The 18,698-nt window shown below is 42.5% G+C and overlaps 1 protein-coding gene across 2 annotated transcripts in view; it reads left to right on the top strand.

Moving 5' to 3' along the window:
- COPA (COPI coat complex subunit alpha) overlaps window positions 1–18,047 on the top strand; it is a 44,034-nt gene extending 25,987 nt beyond the window's left edge. The window contains exons 12-33 of one of the 2 annotated variants that reach the window (XM_070366017.1): window positions 90–156; window positions 1,102–1,177; window positions 3,080–3,162; window positions 4,233–4,372; window positions 5,082–5,167; window positions 5,282–5,420; window positions 8,406–8,568; window positions 8,670–8,816; window positions 9,555–9,744; window positions 9,867–9,962; window positions 11,116–11,204; window positions 11,594–11,717; window positions 12,602–12,691; window positions 12,858–12,967; window positions 13,757–13,834; window positions 14,001–14,069; window positions 14,586–14,722; window positions 14,954–15,140; window positions 15,230–15,340; window positions 15,878–16,039; window positions 16,941–17,135; window positions 17,392–18,047. In XM_070366017.1, coding sequence (XP_070222118.1) covers window positions 90–156; window positions 1,102–1,177; window positions 3,080–3,162; window positions 4,233–4,372; window positions 5,082–5,167; window positions 5,282–5,420; window positions 8,406–8,568; window positions 8,670–8,816; window positions 9,555–9,744; window positions 9,867–9,962; window positions 11,116–11,204; window positions 11,594–11,717; window positions 12,602–12,691; window positions 12,858–12,967; window positions 13,757–13,834; window positions 14,001–14,069; window positions 14,586–14,722; window positions 14,954–15,140; window positions 15,230–15,340; window positions 15,878–16,039; window positions 16,941–17,135; window positions 17,392–17,451 — 2,599 coding nt within the window. In that variant the 3' untranslated portion in view covers window positions 17,452–18,047. Of the gene's footprint in view, window positions 1–89; window positions 157–1,101; window positions 1,178–3,079; window positions 3,163–4,232; window positions 4,373–5,081; window positions 5,168–5,254; window positions 5,421–8,405; window positions 8,569–8,669; window positions 8,817–9,554; window positions 9,745–9,866; window positions 9,963–11,115; window positions 11,205–11,593; window positions 11,718–12,601; window positions 12,692–12,857; window positions 12,968–13,756; window positions 13,835–14,000; window positions 14,070–14,585; window positions 14,723–14,953; window positions 15,141–15,229; window positions 15,341–15,877; window positions 16,040–16,940; window positions 17,136–17,391 lie in introns of both variants that reach the window. The other variant, XM_070366012.1, reaches the window with a different exon arrangement.
- Window positions 18,048–18,698: the final 651 nt, after the last annotated feature.

Raw genomic sequence — 18,698 nt, 5'->3', positions numbered from 1 at the left:
AAGAAGGAAGTACAGGAGTAATTCCTTTTTTCCTGTTTTCATTATATCTCTTTCCTAAATTTCTCTTTTCTTGGTATACATATCTCTAGTGGTTCCAAGTTTCCAGTGTTCAGTATGTCGTACAATCCAGCAGAAAACGCAGTCCTACTGTGTACAGTAAGTAAACCTCCTGGCATTTCCTCATTTCCCATAGGTCTGTTTCATACCCGTAGAGGATCTCTGATGGCTTCTTAGAAACTATTTAATGGTCATTTTGAGACAGCTGAAATAGTAAACAAAGGCTCAAACCAGGTAGACTTCTGTTCTCATGTTCAGGGTTTGTGTACTTATATCTGTCATAAGGCTGACAACTTCTAAACTTAATGGAGCATCAAGTCAAATCACCCAAATCACTAAAAGTAATTTGAAAGTATGTTTGGGACTGTATCCTATGCAAAGGAGATGCTTATCTTGATCTCTCTATTTGGGTGAAAATAGTAGAGCTGATTTTGAGAGGCATTCCTTTCGTTATTGTTATCTTGGGGCCTCATTTCTTGCCATACAATTTTTTAAAAAAGGAAACAACATCCTAATTTTATTGCCCTGGTTGCCAAATCAGAAGAATGAAAACTTATTTTTCCCAATAGGACTTCTAGTTTCTGATCCCAGTCCTTTTTCAATATCTTAACTGTCCCATATTTTCCTCCTGGCAATTTTCTTTAATGTCTTTTTTTTTTCCTTCAAACAGACTTTAAGTTGATGAGTTTACTCAGGTGGGGCATTGGAATATTGGTTTCTTAATCTGTTAATTTGTGGAATAGAGAGCAGTCCTTGCTTTCATTCAGAAATTATGTCTTTGGAAGATAAAAGGAAAAGTTGCGAAGAATTGGACATGACTTAGCGACTCCAACAACAGCAACAAAACTTATGTGAATGCTGAGTTCTCTGGCAAAGAGCCCTATAATTTTTAGCTGTAGAAGCATCCAAATGTCCTCTGAGTGAAGAGTGTGAAGAGTATAGTTTCAGATTGCTATCTGTGTAATGATACTGTTTTCTATGTCAGAGTAAACTGGTGTCTTGGGGACTCCTACTAACAATTTAATTTCTCCCATTCCTCTACAGAGAGCCAGCAATTTAGAAAATAGTACCTATGACTTGTATACCATCCCCAAGGATGCTGACTCCCAGAATCCTGATGGTAGGCATTCTCTTTGTGTTCCCAGCTCTGCTCCTAGCTCTCCTCACCCGAATCATCTCTTCTCTTCAAGTTTTTCATTCCATCCCCAGGCCATGGCCACATCACTCATGTCGTTGGCAGGTGCTGCTGCCAATTGCATCAGAGGCGACCATGGTGTGAAATATTCATGTTCCTCCTCCATTTTATTACTCCAGCTAGATATATATATTTTATAATTTGGTTATTAGACACTCTCCGTTTTCTCTTTCAGCACAGCATGTTATCCTAGTTTATTGTCAGCTGATATGACTTTCACCCTGGTAGTTTCATTTATTTAAAAATGTGGTTCCAATCTTGCAATGTCTCATCCTGGGACTAGGGATTTATGCTCTCCCATCCATATCCAGATCCGATTTGCTTTCTTTTGCATGTCAAAACGATGAGGCTGTTAACAGCCCCACACCCCACCAGGGATCCCAGGATCCAGCTGAGACCCTGCCTACCTCTTCCATCACCACCATCCCTTGTTAATGTCCTTACCATTAGCACTTGCTGACAAAACATTCTCAGAATAGATTGGAGTCTCCTTTAGTGTACTTCCTCCAGCTGATTTGTAGGTCAGAGGCTTGTACCTCAGGTCCCTACTCTTAACAGCATACTTCCATGATATTTTAGACCCCATCAACAGAGTCTGAGAGATACTTTGCTAGTTCTGCCCTATTGTGGGTGCTCCTGTGTCATTATTGCTGCTAATATGATCACTGTTCTGTAAGTGTGGTCATGGTGAGAAGAGAAAACCTATATGTCTTTGGTATCCATAAATGAAAAGTCTCCCTTATAAATTAATCAGTTGAGCCATTTCTGACCAATTTTTTTTATCTAGTCCCTGCTTATCCATCCCCTTGCTTCCTTTCCCCATCTGTTTACAGTTAATAGAGTCTAAAATATTTTTGCTTTCTCTTATAACCACTTTTATTTTCTCCTTTCCATTTTATGAGGGAGATGATAATTATTAAAGGAATAAAGATAGAGTCCAATGATAGGGAACACAGAGGAAGAGAAAGAGCAAAAGCTGGAATAATGTGGTTCTCCAGCCCCTGGAAAATGGGACTGTTGGTTGTGATAATAATTAATTTTGTTAAAATTGCCTGAGACCTCTGGTTGTCAAGGGGTGGCCTGGCAAGGCTGGCCAGTGTGTATTGTCCAGCGTCCTGCTGATACTGATAGATAAGAGTATTTAGTGCATCCTTCTGTGTATCCCCTTTGAAGTTTCCCAGAGGGTGGAGTGCCTATTTAGAATTCTAATTAGTCAGTGAAATACTTGGAAACTGAGAAGCATTTTGTAACTTTCTTCCGGTATTAAGAATGATTGATTGACATTAATGGAGCAACAACTTGGTGCAAAATTCTGCCCAGCATAGAACTGCCTGGATTTAGTTAGGAACTCTGTGCCCCACCCTGCTCTACTAGGAGGTCTGTATTTGCATGTTAAAAGCAGCAGAGCAGCTGGGTCCTGGAGAGAGAGCTGTGTCTCTCCTCTAGCTTGTTGAGACAGGAGGTCCAAGATACTCACAGGCTGCTTGCTTTGTGCCACAGCTTGGCCAGAGAGGCCCTGCTCGTTAACTTGATGGAGTGTGCTGTCTCCCAAGATGGGTGGTCCTTCTCTGCCAGTATATGGTGTTGGCTCAAATCACTTGGCCTAGAGAAAAGAGGCTTGGCAGGGGTAGAGGTTGGAGTTTGGAGGGGACTGGTGGGGAAAAGTCCCTGACAATAGCCTCAGGTTATGGCTGAATTAGTTAGGAAGCAGCTGAACTGGCAAAGCCAGCATGGCAGCCAGCAAGACTGGCAGCTTCATGGCACCTGACTGTGTCACCTGCCAGTAGCTTACCACATGCTCCTGCCCTTTGGTTTTGTTCTTCTTAGCTCCTGAAGGGAAACGATCCTCAGGCCTGACAGCTGTTTGGGTTGCTCGAAATCGGTTTGCTGTCCTAGATCGGATGCATTCGGTGAGTTAAGACTAAAAAGGGAAATTAATTTGGGGAGTGTGGTGGCATTGACCTCTGTATTGCAAAATGAAGAGCATGATTTTTCTCTTATTCTCCCTTGGGCAGCTGTTTTCCTGTGTATTGGCTTCTTTCTCCTAAAAAAAGTGAAAGTGTTAGTCCCTTGGTTGTGTCCCCACGGACACAACAAAGCGTTAGTCCCCTTTGCGACCCCACGCACTGCAGCCTGCCAGGCATCTCTGTCCATGGGATTCTCCAAGCAAGAAGAAGTAGGAGTAGGTAACCTTTCCCTTCTCCAGGGGATCTTCCCGACCCAGGGATTGAACCCAGGTCTTCTGTACTGCAGGCAGATTCTTTACCGTCTGAGCCACCAGGGAAACCCTCTTTCTCCTTAGTTCTACCCCACACCCCTTGGGGAAAAAAAGGCCTTAAAATTGATTTGATTGGGTGGAGGATCACTGTGGCTCTGGGCTTAAGAACCAAGCTAAACTCACTCTTGATAACACAGGGGCCAAAGAAACATCAAATTTGAAATAGGTGAGCTGGTAAGTCCCAGTGGTTAGGACTTAGTGCTTTTACTGCCGGGGCCAGAGTTCAGTCCCTGGTCAGAGAACTAAGATCCCGCAAGCCGTGCAGCTTGGGCCTGTCCCCCTGCCCCACCCCCCCGCCCCAAATAGGTGAGCTGGATAAGGAGTAGATCCTCTGCCTTATCCTACTACATCCATTGGTATTTAAAATATAATGGATTCTAAAAGAGTTAAGCAAAGCTCTCTCAAGAAAATATTTAACAAAAATTTAAGCCCCAGAAGTGCTCTGTTCTCTCTCTGGTTGATTAAGGAATTCAGATTTTAGTTAGACTTAGGATATTTCAATTGAAGAAAAAGAAGGGCTATTAAGACCCTATCAAGAGGATCTTAGCTAGAGTGGTCTACATGTAGTGGTGATTGACCTGGACAGCCAGAAAAAGAAAACAAATGGTTTATCAAAGCTGAGGAATAATTGCTAAGGGACATTGTCACCTGTCGTCGTCTTACATGTATTCCTCTTAACCCCACCTTTTATACTCATTTCAGCTTCTGATCAAGAATCTAAAGAATGAGATCACCAAAAAGGTACAGGTGCCTAACTGCGATGAGATTTTTTATGCTGGCACAGGCAACCTCCTGCTTCGAGATGCAGAATCCATCACGCTCTTTGATGTACAGCAGAAGCGGTAACATGTCAGATATCCCTAAGCAGACAGGTTTATAGTGGGGGAGGGTGGAAATCTTTAGTGGGAGCTTTTTTCCCCAAGTGAGTTTGACTTGTGGCTTGGCCAATTTTTGTGCTATAATTCCAAGGCTCTTTCTCATCAGTTTCTTCCCTCTGTGATCACCCTCCATCCTGTACACACACACACAACAAGCGTTACAAGGGGCTTGTTAATTTGTTTTCAGAGCATTTATCTGAACAAAGATTGCTCTTGGGACTTAGAATAGGATCACAGGAATGAATGGCATAGTTCCTGTACTTAACAGAGCTTATGGTGCAGTGGTGAAAATAGACATACACAAGTTCCTAATAACACATGGGAATGAGGGTCAGGGAGTTGAGGAAGGTGGAAGTGTACAGTGTGAGCCAAAATATTTGTCACCGAACTGTAATACAAAAATGCTTATTTGGTGTTAAGAAATTAGGGGGAGAATGGATACATATGTATATATGGCTGAGTCCCTTTGCCATTCACTTGAAACTGCCACAACATTGTCAATCAGGTATACCATAGTACAAAATGTTTTTGGTGTTAAAAAATTAATTAAATGCTAAAAAAAAAAAAAGAGAGAAATTAGGGTTTACATTAATTTGAAGATGAAGAGGCGGTAAGTCATAACCTGGAACAAGGGGATCAGACCCACTCATGTTTGCCCTTCTCTCTATCCCAGGACTCTGGCATCTGTGAAGATTTCCAAGGTGAAATATGTTATCTGGTCAGCAGACATGTCCCATGTAGCACTACTGGCCAAACATGGTAAGTCTTGATTATATCCACCCTGATTTGAGACCAGCCCCTCCCTCCCCGTCCCTGCCAGCCTACTTCACTCACCCTGTCCAGCAGAGCACTCATGTCCTATGCCTCTTACAGCCATTGTGATCTGTAACCGCAAACTGGAGGCTCTATGTAACATTCATGAGAACATTCGTGTCAAGAGTGGGGCCTGGGATGAGAGTGGGGTATTTATCTATACCACAAGCAACCACATCAAATATGCTGTCACCACTGGGTAAGTTAATTATCTGAAATACAGAATGGGAGAAAGTGGCTTCTGAAAATCACTATCCTGTCTCAAGAGACATACTGAAGTCCTCCTTGAACTGTCTTTATGGAAAAGCATTGTTTGGCATATATGTGCTGGAGGCATCAGAACATTCTTTTTTCAGCTGTTTTAAAATTGTGTGAAATATGACACAAATATAGGAAATTATATAGGTTATAAATATATGAAATAGCAAACAGTTATATAATGAACATCTGTGTTAACTGCCACCCGAGTTAAGAAATAGAACATTTCCCTTTGCCATGTGGTCCCTATTGATCACAACTCTCTCTCTTCACCACACAAAGAAAACGTTATTCTGACTTTTATGATAATTTCTTCCTTGCTTTTCTTTGCAATTTTACCACCATTATTTTATCAATAAAATAATGATTTAATTTTGCCTGCTTTTGAACTTCATATTAATTAAGTCATGCTGAATATATTTTATATTTTGCTTGTTTTGCTCAATATATTGTTTGTAAGATTCATCCATGTTATAGCTCTAATTTATTTGTTTTCATTGTTGTATAATACTCTCTTATATGAATATAGCACAGTTTATCAGTTCTATACTAGACCAATAGTTGGGCGATTTCTAGGTTTTGGCTATTAGGAACAATGTTCTTTTAAACATTCTTATATGTACTCTGGTTCATATGCACATATATTGCTCTAGGGCGTTTCCCGTGAGCAGAATTGCTGGTTCGTAGAACACGCTTATCTTCACATTTGCTCACTAATGTGAAAGAGTGGTTTTAGCAATTTGCATGCCCCCCCAGCATTGTATAAAAGTTTCCTTGCTTGTCACCCTGGCGGGCACTTGCCTTTGTCAGACTCATTTTTGACTGGCAGATATGGGATGTATTTTGTAATTTTACGTTGCTATTATCTGATTCCCAAGGAGATTAGACAACTTTTTTTATTTAGCCATCCATCAGTATTTCCTTTCTTATGAATTTTGTTCAAGGCTTTTATCTTTCATTTAAATAAGTTATCCTTGTTCTTTTATTATAGGAGTTCTTTATTTATCTGAACATCAGTCCTTTTGACGGCAGTGTATTGCAAGTACTAATATCACCTCCCATTCTGCTGCATATTTTTTTATTCTTTTGAGATCCTTTAATGAACAGAAGTTCTTAATGTAGTTGAGTTTATGCACCTTATCATTTATGGATATCAAGTTTTGTGTCCTAGTTAAGAAATCTTTATTGACTCCAAGATCATAAGAACATTCTTTTACCTTTCCTATGACAACTTTATAGTTTTGCCTTTTGCATCTAGGTCTATAATCTACCTGAAGTTGATTTTTGTATATGGTATAAGGTGTAGTGGGCTCAGCTTTACTTTTTCATAAGGACACTCAGGGAGAAGGCAATGGCACCCCACTCCAGTACTCTTGCCTGGAAAATCCCATGGACGGAGGAGCCTGGTAGGCTGCCGTCCTTGGGGTCACAAAGAGTCGGACCTGACTGAGCGACTTCACTTTCACTTTTCCCTTTCATGCATTGGAGAAGGAAATGGCAACCCACTCCAGTGTCCTTGCCTGGAGAATCCCAGGGACGGGGGAGCCTGGTGGGCTGCCGTCTATGGGGTCGCAAAGGGTCGGACATGATTGAATCGACTTAGCAGCAGCAGCAGCAGCGTGTATTGAAAAATACCAACTTTTCCCCATAGTTCTGCAGAGCCATCTTTGTGATATATGAATCACGTTTACAGAAATGCAAAGATCTGTTTTCTTGTGGTCTTTTGTCTATCTGCGATTGAATTCTGCACTGTCTTGAGTGTTATAGTTTTGTAAGTCTTTACATCTGGTAGAAGAAAGTGAAAGTGTTAGTCTCTCAATTGTGTCTGACTGTTTGTGACTCTGGGGACTATAGCCCCCAGGCTCCTCTGTCCATGGAATTCTCCAGGCAAGAATGTTGGAGTGGGTTGCCATAGTAGGTCCACAAATCTTTTCCACTTTATTTTTAGTTTATTCAGCTATTTTCAAATAATTTGAACTTCTCTATTGTATTTTTGTTTTCTATTTCTTAATTTCTACTATTGGCTTTATTCTTTTCCTTCCAAGTATATTCTTTGTTTTAACTTTTAAAAGAACAATAAAGTCTTTGAGATGGATACTTATTAATTTTTAGTCTTTCTCCTAATATTAAACATATAGAGCTCATTAATTTTTGAGTATTCTTCTAATATGTGTGTACTTAACACTATAAATTATCCTTCAAGTATTGTGTTAGCTATAGTCATAAGTTTTCATTTGTAAACTTTTAATTTTCGTTTAGTTTAAAACGTTACATGCTTTGCATCATTTCTTTGTATGTCAGAAGTCTTCACACGTACCTGTCTTCTACTTTCACTTATAGCTTATAAGGAAGGATTTAGCTGTTGATAGTAGTCTAGTGGTGCTTCCCTGGTGGCTCAGCGGTAAAAGAATCTGCCTGCAGTGCAGGAGACCCGGGTTCAATCCCTGGGTCTGGAAGATCCCCTGAAGGAGGGCATGCCAACCCAATCCAGTACTCTTCCCTAGAGAATCCCATGGACAGAGGAGCCTGACAGGCTACAGTCCCTAGCATCAGAGAGTTGGGCACAACTGAAGTGACTAAGCAGTAGCAGCAGCGGGCTAGTGATTATATATCAGAACTTAAGATTTTTAACTTTCAGGTCTGGTTCTGATAGCTGTGTCTCTTAGACTGTAGAGTATTAGCTTATAAAGAGAAATCATACCATCTGCCCCACCTTTTCCCACTTCACACAAGAGAATAAAATAAGTCTGGCATTTAGTTCTGCTGTTTTTTGACTCACTTCACATCTATACCATTGTTCAAATGGCACTTGAGAAAGGGGTAATGAGAAGATAAAAGATTAGGTCCTAGACTTGTCTTACTTCCTTATAGGCTGGATTTACCCATGCATTTGCTGAAAATTGTGCTCTTCAACTCTTATTCTCAGGGACTACGGGATCATCCGAACTCTGGATTTACCTATCTACGTCACGCGGGTGAAGGGCAACAATGTATATTGCCTGGACAGGGAGTGTCGTCCTCGGGTGCTCACCATTGATCCCACCGAGTTCAAGTTCAAACTGGCCCTGATCAACAGAAAATATGACGAGGTATGAAATGAGGAAGCATATTAGGAGTATTGAGAGGGGCAGTGCTCCTTTTTTCCTATAAATGATCTCTATTTCCTGCCTACCCCACCCCAAATGTCTAGGTGCTACACATGGTGAGAAATGCGAAACTTGTAGGCCAGTCTATCATTGCTTATCTTCAGAAGAAGGGATATCCTGAAGTGGCACTGCATTTCGTCAAGGATGAAAAAACTCGCTTTAGTCTGGCACTGGAGTGTGGAAACATTGAGGTGAGAGAAGTAGGGTTATAAGCCCCATATTGTTGCAGAGGAGGCGAGGGGGTTACGGTGGCCTTGGGAAGACATTATCCTGGGCTTGCTTCTTCAGCCAATGTAATGAATTTTAGGATTTTTTAAGTTGTTGAGCCATCTTCCTGTTGCTTATTTGCCCATTTTTGCTTCTGCCACAGCATTTCTACTGTTGTTGTCATTCTGAGTTAGTCTGAATTCAATAACTTTTACAACAGAAGCACGATAGGATAGAATTAGAAAAATCTCATTATTTCCTTGACATTGATTTGCCGATTGGCTGCTTGGATGAAGGAACACTTACTAAATGTTGAGGTGTAGAGTCTGTAAACATTATTTTTAAGTTGGTGGAAATAGTTCTGAACTTCCTTCTTCCATAACTTCTTCTGAGGAGCCACATTGTTCGTCAGACCTGGCAGATAGGAAATATGATAGCTAAGCAACAATTGACTGTATGAAATCAGCAACTGCTAGAAGATGATTTTGTTGTAAATTTCTGAGGAGGAAGATAATGTGATCTGATACTTCGATCCATGGATCCTAAGGGATCCCATTTGTTGATTGAATTTTCAGTAGAATTACTGAAAGCAAAGCTAGGTGGAATGAAGTATAAAGAGTTGCTTGGAAGATTTATTTAGAGATGGACATTTTGTCTGCAGACTCTGGTTTTCAGTCATAATAACCTCCAACTTGTTAACTCTAATCCTGGGGATTCTTTAGATTGCTCTGGAAGCAGCCAAAGCACTAGATGACAAGAACTGCTGGGAAAAGCTGGGAGAGGTGGCCTTACTACAGGGGAACCACCAGATTGTGGAAATGTGTTATCAGCGCACCAAAAACTTTGACAAACTTTCCTTCTTGTACCTTATCACTGGCAACCTAGAGAAACTTCGCAAGATGATGAAGATTGGTAAGACCCCAGAAACTAAGGATGGGAAGAGGGGTCTTTGTGGGGAGGAAGACGGCAAATAGAGGCAAGAGAGAACTTGAGAGAGAAGACCTAACTGAGTGCCTCTTACTGTCTTGGTGCAGCTGAGATACGAAAGGACATGAGTGGCCATTATCAGAATGCCCTTTACCTGGGAGATGTGTCCGAGCGGGTGCGGATCCTGAAGAACTGTGGGCAGAGTAAGTATCCAGAACTCACATGGGGTGGGGGGTGGCCTCAGGAAGTACTTTCTTTATGGCAAGTTATTCATGTATAGTGGTGAGGGGATTTCCTTCATTGCACATTTTTCAGAAGAGACCGCATGCTCCTACCATGCTCAGAAGACTTTCTTCAAAGCCAAATGGAGGGACAGCCAGAAAATATAGTTTCTCTAGACACTGGTAGGAAAATAGCTAATATCACGGGGAAAGTGGGTTTTAAAAGGTCCTGGAGCAGATACTATAGTAAATGTAGTTGGTTGAATGCCATTAGAGTTTTATTATTTACTTCAAGTCTGGGGGTTTTACTCATATATTTATTTTATATTTAAGGGATATTTTTTGAGAACCCACGGTATATACCAAGCATCACACTAGCACTTGAGATACATTAGGGAATAAGAAAGGTGAAAGATGTGGTTTGGACCAAGGTGCTGCCTGTGAACAGCTGAGCAGTGGTCAGATTTGGCATATATTTTAAAGGTTGAACCAACATAATTTGTTGAAGGGGACTGATGTGGGATGTGAAAGAGAAGAGAAAGGAATGAGTTCAAGGTTCTTGTTAACACTGATAGATCTTAAGGATAAGCAACTGTTTTAGTTATTTATCACTGTATAGCTAGTTACCCAAAACAGTAGTTTAAAACAATAAACATTGATTATCTCAGTTTGCAGTGTGACTTAGCTGAGAGCCTCTGGCTCACTAGCTTTCATTAGGCTGCAATCAAGGTGTTGGCCAAGACTGCAGACTTCTCAAGGCTCAAGTGGAGGAGGATCCACTCCCATGTTCACTGTGTGGCTGTGGGCAAGCCTTGGGTCCTCGCTGGCTATCTGCTGGAAGACGTCAGTTTTCTGCTATGTAGGCTTTTCCATAGGGCGGTTCACAGTATGGCAGCTGGTTTCCCTTAGAGCAGGTGGGGGCACCTCAGATTAAGCCATATCTTTGTATGCTGATTTCACAAATGACATCCCATCATTTCTCCCACGTGCTGTTCATTAGAAGTGAGTCCATAAGTCCAGCCCACACTTGAGGGAAGCGGATTACGCCAGGACTTGAATACCAGGAGGCTGACATCAGGATGCTGATGGTACACTTGGAAATGTACCTTTACCACAAAGTCTGTTTTCTTCACAGAGTCACTGGCCTATCTCACAGCTGCTACCCACGGCTTAGACGAAGAAGCGGAGAGCCTGAAGGAGACATTTGACCCAGAGAAGGAGACAGTGAGTCTTTATGTAAAGTGTTTCTGATTACAGGATTAACTCTGATATCTTGGGACTATTTAAACTTACAAGGGGCTTCCCTGGTGGCTCAGAGGTTAAAGCGACTGCCTGCAATGAGGGAGACCTGGGTTCAATCCTTGGGTCAGGAAGATCCCCTGGAGAAGGAAATGGCAAACCCACTCCAGTATTCTTGCCTGGAGAATCCCATGGGCAGAGGAGCCTGGTGGGCTACAGTCCATGGGGTCACAAAGAGTCGGACACGACTGAGCAACTTCACTTTCACTTTCAAACTTATAAATGTCACTCCCACTGAGATCAAAAGAAGCTCCACAACCTCCCCTACAATGTTCCTGAGAGCTGTTTGCTTTTAACCTTCTTTTGCCTTCCAGATCCCAGACATTGACCCTAATGCCAAGTTGCTTCAGCCACCTGCACCTATCATGCCGTTGGATACCAACTGGCCCTTATTGACTGTGTCCAAAGGGTTCTTTGAGGGCTCCATTGCCAGCAAGGGTAAATGTCCACTTCTTCCATAACATTTTTGTTGTGTGCTTGTTTTGTGAGAAACTGTTCTAGAGAGTACCCTTAGCCATAATGTCCTTTCCATCTATTCTTTTTTCTGTGTGACGCCTCATGGAGCACTGAAATGCCAATCAGAGTTATTGTACAGCCTTTTAAAAACTGAATAAAATCATGCTGAGATCATGAAAATTCAGAAAATAGGAGGGAAAGAGGTCTCTTAGTTCATGCTTCTAACAACCACTGTTAATTTTCGGTGTATTTTCTTAGGTTTTACCATATATGTAGTCATACTCTCCATTCTGTGTTTTATCATTCATGACATACAATCTTAAGATACAAACCTCAGCTGCCTCAATTCTGTCATGTGAGTATACTCACTGCCACTCATCTTTACACTGTTTTCTTGGAAAAGTCTACTAATTTGTTTCTTCTGAGTTTCTTGGCAACTAAGAGCCTACTTAAATAGACCTTGGGCATTTTGTACCCAGCACTGCTCTTTCGTCCATATCCTCCCCTCTAACCTTTGTCCTCACACCCTGTTTACACAGTAGTGGTGCTAACTTAGCAAAGATCTCAGCAAGAAATGCCAAGAATTGGTACCGAAGGCTGGTTAGTAAAAGATTGTTTAAGAGGCAGTTTTTGGTAGCAGGAAGGTCAGTTGTTTTCATCTCTCTTCTATTCCTTCATTCTGTGAAACCTATGCTAACCTGCAAGTTAGCATGACATAGATACCACAAAAACAAATAATAAACAAAAACAGTAAGTAGACAAAGCATTGGCTCCTGCTTCTTAGGGATACATCTTGCCTGCAGAGGAGGCCGAATCTCAGAGTTAACCGACTGTAACCAGCTCCTTTCTGTCCCTTCCCACTGTAGGGAAGGGAGGCGCGCTGGCTGCTGACATTGACATTGACACTGTTGGTACTGAGGGCTGGGGAGAGGATGCTGAGCTGCAGCTGGATGAAGGTAAGATGCTCATCTCGGGCTGTTCTGGGCAGATGGGCTCCTTGGAGTGGGACTGGGCTGTGGGCAGTTCTGCAGGGTCCTGGACCATGGGATCCCAACATTTTTCTTGCCTTTGGCTAAAATTGTCATGTTGCAAATCTATTTTGTGCCTGGATTTTCCTTACAGATGGGTTTGTAGAGGCTACAGAAGGTTTGGGGGATGATGCTCTTGGCAAGGGACAAGAAGAAGGAGGTGGCTGGGATGTGGAAGAAGATCTGGAGCTTCCTCCTGAGCTGGTAAGTGGAATTCTCACCCTTGTATGGTTCTCTCCATTTACCCCTGTGGAGGTCAGCAGCCTTGTCACCCCCCGACCCCTGTCCTAAGGACCCCAAAAGGGCGGAGATCTAGATCCTCCTAATCTGCTCTTTATCTCCCACTTGAAAGATAGAAGAACATAACTAGGGTTGTACAGTGGCAGCTTATGAAAAGGCAGCAAGCTTTTTTGTTTGAATTGGAACTTTTGGTATATAGCTTTTGTTACAACTACTGAAATTTCTACTATTTTGAGAATCATCTTCCACAACCACCACCCCTCACCAGCAGAGGCTGGGAATAAGATAGTTTTGTTTAGATTTATCAGGACAAATTGATGCTTTTGAAGCATCAGTTGAAGAATTGATGCTTTTGAACTGTGGTGGTGGAGAAGACTCTTGAGAGTCCGTTGGACTGCAAGGAGATCCAACCAGTCCATTCTAAAGGAAATCAGTCCTGAGTATTCATTGGAAGGAATGATGCTGAAGCTGAAACTCCAATACTTTGGCCACCTGATGCAAAGAGCTGACTCATTGGAAAAGACCCTGATGCTGGGAAAAGATTGAAGGTGGGAGGAGAAGGGGACGACAGAGGATGAGATCGTTGGATGGCATCACCGACTCATTGGGCATGAGTTTGAGTAGACGGGGAGTTGGCGTGCTACAGTCCATGGGATCGCAAAGAGTTAGATGCTACTGTGCGACTGAACTGAACTGATCAGGACAAATTGCTTGAATGCCTTAAAAAATGACTCATTTCTCTTTTTCCCCTAGGATATACCCCCTGGGGCAGCTGGGGGAGCTGAGGATGGGTTCTTTGTGCCCCCAACCAAGGGAACCAGCCCAACTCAGGTAAGCAGAGAAATACAGCCCTGGAGGGGTAAATGTTTGTGAGGTGGCTATACTTGATTACATGTGTAAAGAATATTGACACTCTTCTGTTACAGATATAGAGTAGGATTGTTGGGAAGAGAAAGAGCAAAAGTTCACTTGTCTTGGGTTTTCTGTTCCTTGTTAGATCTGGTGTAATAACTCTCAGCTTCCAGTTGATCACATCCTGGCCGGCTCTTTTGAAACAGCCATGCGAGTGAGTCTTAAAGTTACCTTGGCCTTCACCGAATGTGCCTGGGGTCCCAGGGGGATGGCTGACTCATCTTAACCAGATGGAAATTATTATACCCACAAGGGCAGAGGTGTGTATGTATCACCTCTCATCTGCTTTCAGTACAGCTTAGTAATCTCTTAAAGAGGATTCTTCCAGCCATTTTCCACTGGTTTATAGCCTGCTTTCTGGCTCACATCAATGAAGTCAGCACCCCTTCACCCCTTCATGAACAGGTGTATGTTTTGAACACTAAGCCATGTGCTGTGGTAGCAATAACAGTACCAACAGCTGCAGCAACCACTAACATCTAATGTTGACTGTTTGCCAGTCACTATCATGAATGCTTTATGGGTATTATTTAATGAAGTAGGTCCTATAATTAAATATAATTTATTGATGAGGAACCAAGTAGAGAGAACTTAAATACCTTGCCCAGGGTCAACTAGTTTTTAAGTAGCAGAGCTCAGATCCTCATGTTTTCTTCCTCTTGTATTCCAGCTCCTTCACGACCAAGTAGGGGTAACCCAGTTTGGCCCCTACAAGCAACTGTTCCTGCAGACCTATGCCCGAGGCCGCACCACCTATCAGGCTCTGCCCTGCCTGCCCTCCATGTATGGCTATCCTAATCGCAATTGGTAAGGCCCCTTGCTTCTCTCTGTTCCAGCTTGTGGTAGGTATTTCAGATGGTAGCCTCAGGGAATATCAGCATTGTCCCAGAGCTGATGTTTCCTAGTAGGAAAAGATCTTTGACTTGCCACTTTTCCCTGGCTTTTTTCACTGTAGGCTGTTGTGATCATGTTTCCGGAAGAAGTTAGGTTGAGGTGGGCTCCTAATCATCCTGTCTTCTTTCTACTTTTCTCTTTCAGGAAGGATGCAGGGCTGAAGAACGGTGTACCAGCTGTGGGCCTGAAGCTTAATGACCTCATCCAACGGTTGCAGCTGTGCTACCAGCTCACCACAGTTGGCAAGTTTGAGGAGGCTGTGGAAAAATTCCGGTCCATTTTACTCAGCGTGCCACTTCTTGTTGTAGACAATAAACAAGAGATTGCAGAGGTGAGAGCAGTCTAGCTGCTTGTCACAGTGCTAGGCACCCCCCCAGTCGTGCATCTGTACCGTGACCTTCTTTTGTCCCCTATCTCCAGGCTCAGCAGCTTATCACCATTTGCCGTGAGTACATTGTGGGTTTGTCCATGGAGACAGAAAGGAAGAAACTGCCCAAGGAAACTCTAGAACAGCAGAAGCGCATCTGTGAGGTAAGACCTCTGAGCAGTACAGAGGCATCCTCCCTTATACCCTCTGAATGAATAAATAGTAAGTCACTTCAGTCGTGTCCGACTCTTTGCGACCCTCTGGACTGTAGCCCGCCAGGCTCCTCTGTCCATGGGATTCTCCAGGCAAGAATACTGGAGTGGGTTGCCATTTCCGTCTCCAGGGGATCTTCCCTACCCAGGGATCGAACCAGGGTCTCTTACCTCTCCTGCCCTGGCAGGTGGGTTCTTTACTGCTAGTGCCACCTGGGAAGCCTCTATGGAGTCTGAATTCTTTAGGTCTCAATATGGGGAGTAAGAGAAATTTGGGCCTGTTTCTGTGACAATAGAATGTATTTCTCCACCTTTCTTCCTCATCCCATAAGTTCTCTATAACTAGAAGGCAGAAGCTTTCTCTGTTTTATAGCCAGTCCGGTTTTTATTTGGTTGTTTTGTTGTGTTTTTAATGCATGTGCAACAACTTATAAATGATCTAGCCTAGCTTTAGCATCAGCCTGACATGTTCCTCCTTCTGTCCACCAGATGGCAGCCTATTTCACCCACTCAAACCTGCAGCCAGTGCACATGATCCTGGTGTTGCGTACAGCCCTCAACCTCTTCTTCAAGCTCAAGAACTTCAGGACTGCTGCCGCCTTTGCTCGGCGCCTGTTGGAACTCGGGCCCAAGCCGGAGGTGGCTCAACAGGTATATGGGAACTCCTTCAGTGAGCATAGGAGAACTGGATCTCCTCTTACATGGAGGGGGTCGAAGACCAAGGTTCTTGTCTCAGAAACAAAGTGTTGTATTACAGCATTCAACAAAAGAGCCAACAAGATGCCATCCTCTGTTTACATACAGAGGATGAGGACCTCTGTATGGCATGAGGACCCCCTTTAACTCCTGGAAACTAAGCAAATACCTTACTCAGACATTGCTCCACTGTGAGAATGTGACCTGTGACATCAAATAGCTCCTCTGTAGCTGAAAGTCAGCCCCGCACTGTCCTTAAGTTCAAGGTTTCTCCTTACCAACACCAGTTACCTCCATATATATACATGTCCCATTACTTGTGCTTTCTGAAAGCTTTTTTATTTGGGCAGTGAAAGCCAGTATTAACCCTTTCCTGGCTAACCCTGACAATTCTCAGACTTCGTGGAGAAGTATGGGTCTAGTTGGCCTTCCCCTGTGGCTCAGCTGGTAAAAGAATCCACCTGCAGTGCGGGAAACCTGGGTTCGATCGCTGGATTGGGAAGATCCCCTGGAGAAGGGAAAGGCTACCTACTCCAGTATTCTGGCCTGGAGAATTCCATGGACTGTATAGTCCATGGGGTCGCAGAGTTGGACATGACTGAGTGACTTTTCACTTCAGTTCACTATGGGTCTAGTTCCATAGGGCCACTTTGGGATAGAAAAGGAAAAACCCTGATACAATAGGAATGGCAGTTATTATTCCTTCATATGACCTGTGCGGAGGACATATTCTGTATTCACTCAGTACAATTGCTTCTTGCATCAAAGAAACTGCTAAACCATGGTGTTGAGGTCATTTGAGTTGTGGTGTGCAGTTTTCAGTCCTTTTAAATAAAACATTCCTTCCCTCCCTTAGACCCGCAAAATCCTGTCTGCCTGTGAGAAAAACCCCACAGATGCCTATCAGCTCAATTATGACATGCACAACCCTTTCGACATCTGTGCTGCATCTTATCGGCCCATCTACCGTGGAAAGCCAGTGGAGAAATGTCCGCTCAGTGGGGCCTGCTATTCCCCTGAGTTTAAGGGTCAGATCTGCAAGGTCACCACGGTAAGTACTGTCCTTGAGAAATGAATCTAGAGTATTGAGGGAAGGGGAAAGAAGGCATGTTGGTCCTTTTGTTTCCTGTATTCCCGCCTCACACCTTAAGGTAATGACATTGGAGAAAGGTAGAACTTCTCCCCACCACTCCTTACCAATCAGTAACCATAACAAAGCACTCTCCTGTGCTCACTAGGAGGGCAGGGAGTAGACTCTCTAGGCTTCTCACCCTCAAAAACCCCTAATCTTTTTTCTTCTTCCACAGGTGACAGAGATTGGCAAAGACGTGATCGGTTTGAGGATCAGCCCTCTGCAGTTTCGCTGAGGCCCCTTTCTGTGTGTAGGGTGAAACACCATGTTTCCTGCAGAGTCTTTATATTCTTCTAGCTCTTTCTTCCTTAACTACTCTTCGTGTTGGTGTTTAGTTCTCCCTGCCTTAAAATCTAATGTCCTTTTCTCTTCTTGTATGGCTAATCAAGTGTAAACCTGACTTTTTTGTTGTTGTCGCCTCTGAGAACCTCTCATCTTCTCAAGGTGACTTATAGTTGTGGTCACACTTAGCCTTGCCTTTCCAGCCTAGATCTCTCAAAGAACATTTGTGATGAACATTTAAATAGTAAATTCCTTCGATATTTATCCTTTCCCTTTCCACCCCATGTGTACCTTTTGTTAGAAAGGAATGAGATGTAATAAATAAGATAGCATCTTTAACTCAGTCATACCAAGCTCTTAGCCATCCCCATTTTCCTTGGGCATTTAAACTCCTAGGCAGATATAGCCTCTCTGTGCCCAGAAACTTAAAGTCTGAGAAGAAACTGTTTGTTTTCCCAGAAATGCATATCACTTTTTGTTGATTTATTCTTTCCAAAGATTGTTCTTGTATTTTGTTTCTCACACGAAATAAAATACATTTTTATGAGAGTTTTGTGGTGTGTCATTTGTTTCCTGGACACTCTCACATTCCTCCTTACTTCATGTAGCTGCCCCATCCAAGCAGATATCTTTCCTTCAATAATTATTTTTAATTACAAAGATAGTAAATACCCATTGATTTTTTTAAAGTAAACTACTGTGAGAATGGTAGAAAGCAAGTAGTTCCCTATTCCATTGTTGACTGTAACCTTCCATCTATTGCTAATTAGTAATACACTCTATATAGTACAACATATTTTGCTTGTCATGTAATAAGATTAATTTGGTAGTGTGATATAATGCACCTTTGATGAAAATATGTACTGTCATTTCAAATTCATGTTTTCAATAAACAGTACATTTAGTTCACAAATCAATAAATTTAGAAAGCTATTCAGTGATGTCTTCCTCCTCTGCTTTCCCTCAGCCACCCAGTTCCTATCACCTTCCCCAAAACAGGTAACTGCCATTGTTAGCTTCCTTAAATCCTGCCAGAGGTTTTTTTTAAAATGTATATACAAGCAGATGTCAATGTGTTCTTCCCTATCCCCCTATTTGTATCTAAATGGAAGCATACTACTTAAGGATTTTAAGTTGTCTTTTTATTGATGGATATACTTATTGATTGATATTTGACTATTATAAACAGTGGTGCAATGA

This window comes from Bos mutus, chromosome 3 (genome assembly GCF_027580195.1).
Source record: "Bos mutus isolate GX-2022 chromosome 3, NWIPB_WYAK_1.1, whole genome shotgun sequence".
In the NCBI taxonomy this organism is placed as follows: domain Eukaryota; kingdom Metazoa; phylum Chordata; class Mammalia; order Artiodactyla; family Bovidae; genus Bos; species Bos mutus.
Note: the sequence above shows the minus strand (reverse complement) of the source record. Positions and strands in the feature narration are given on the sequence as shown.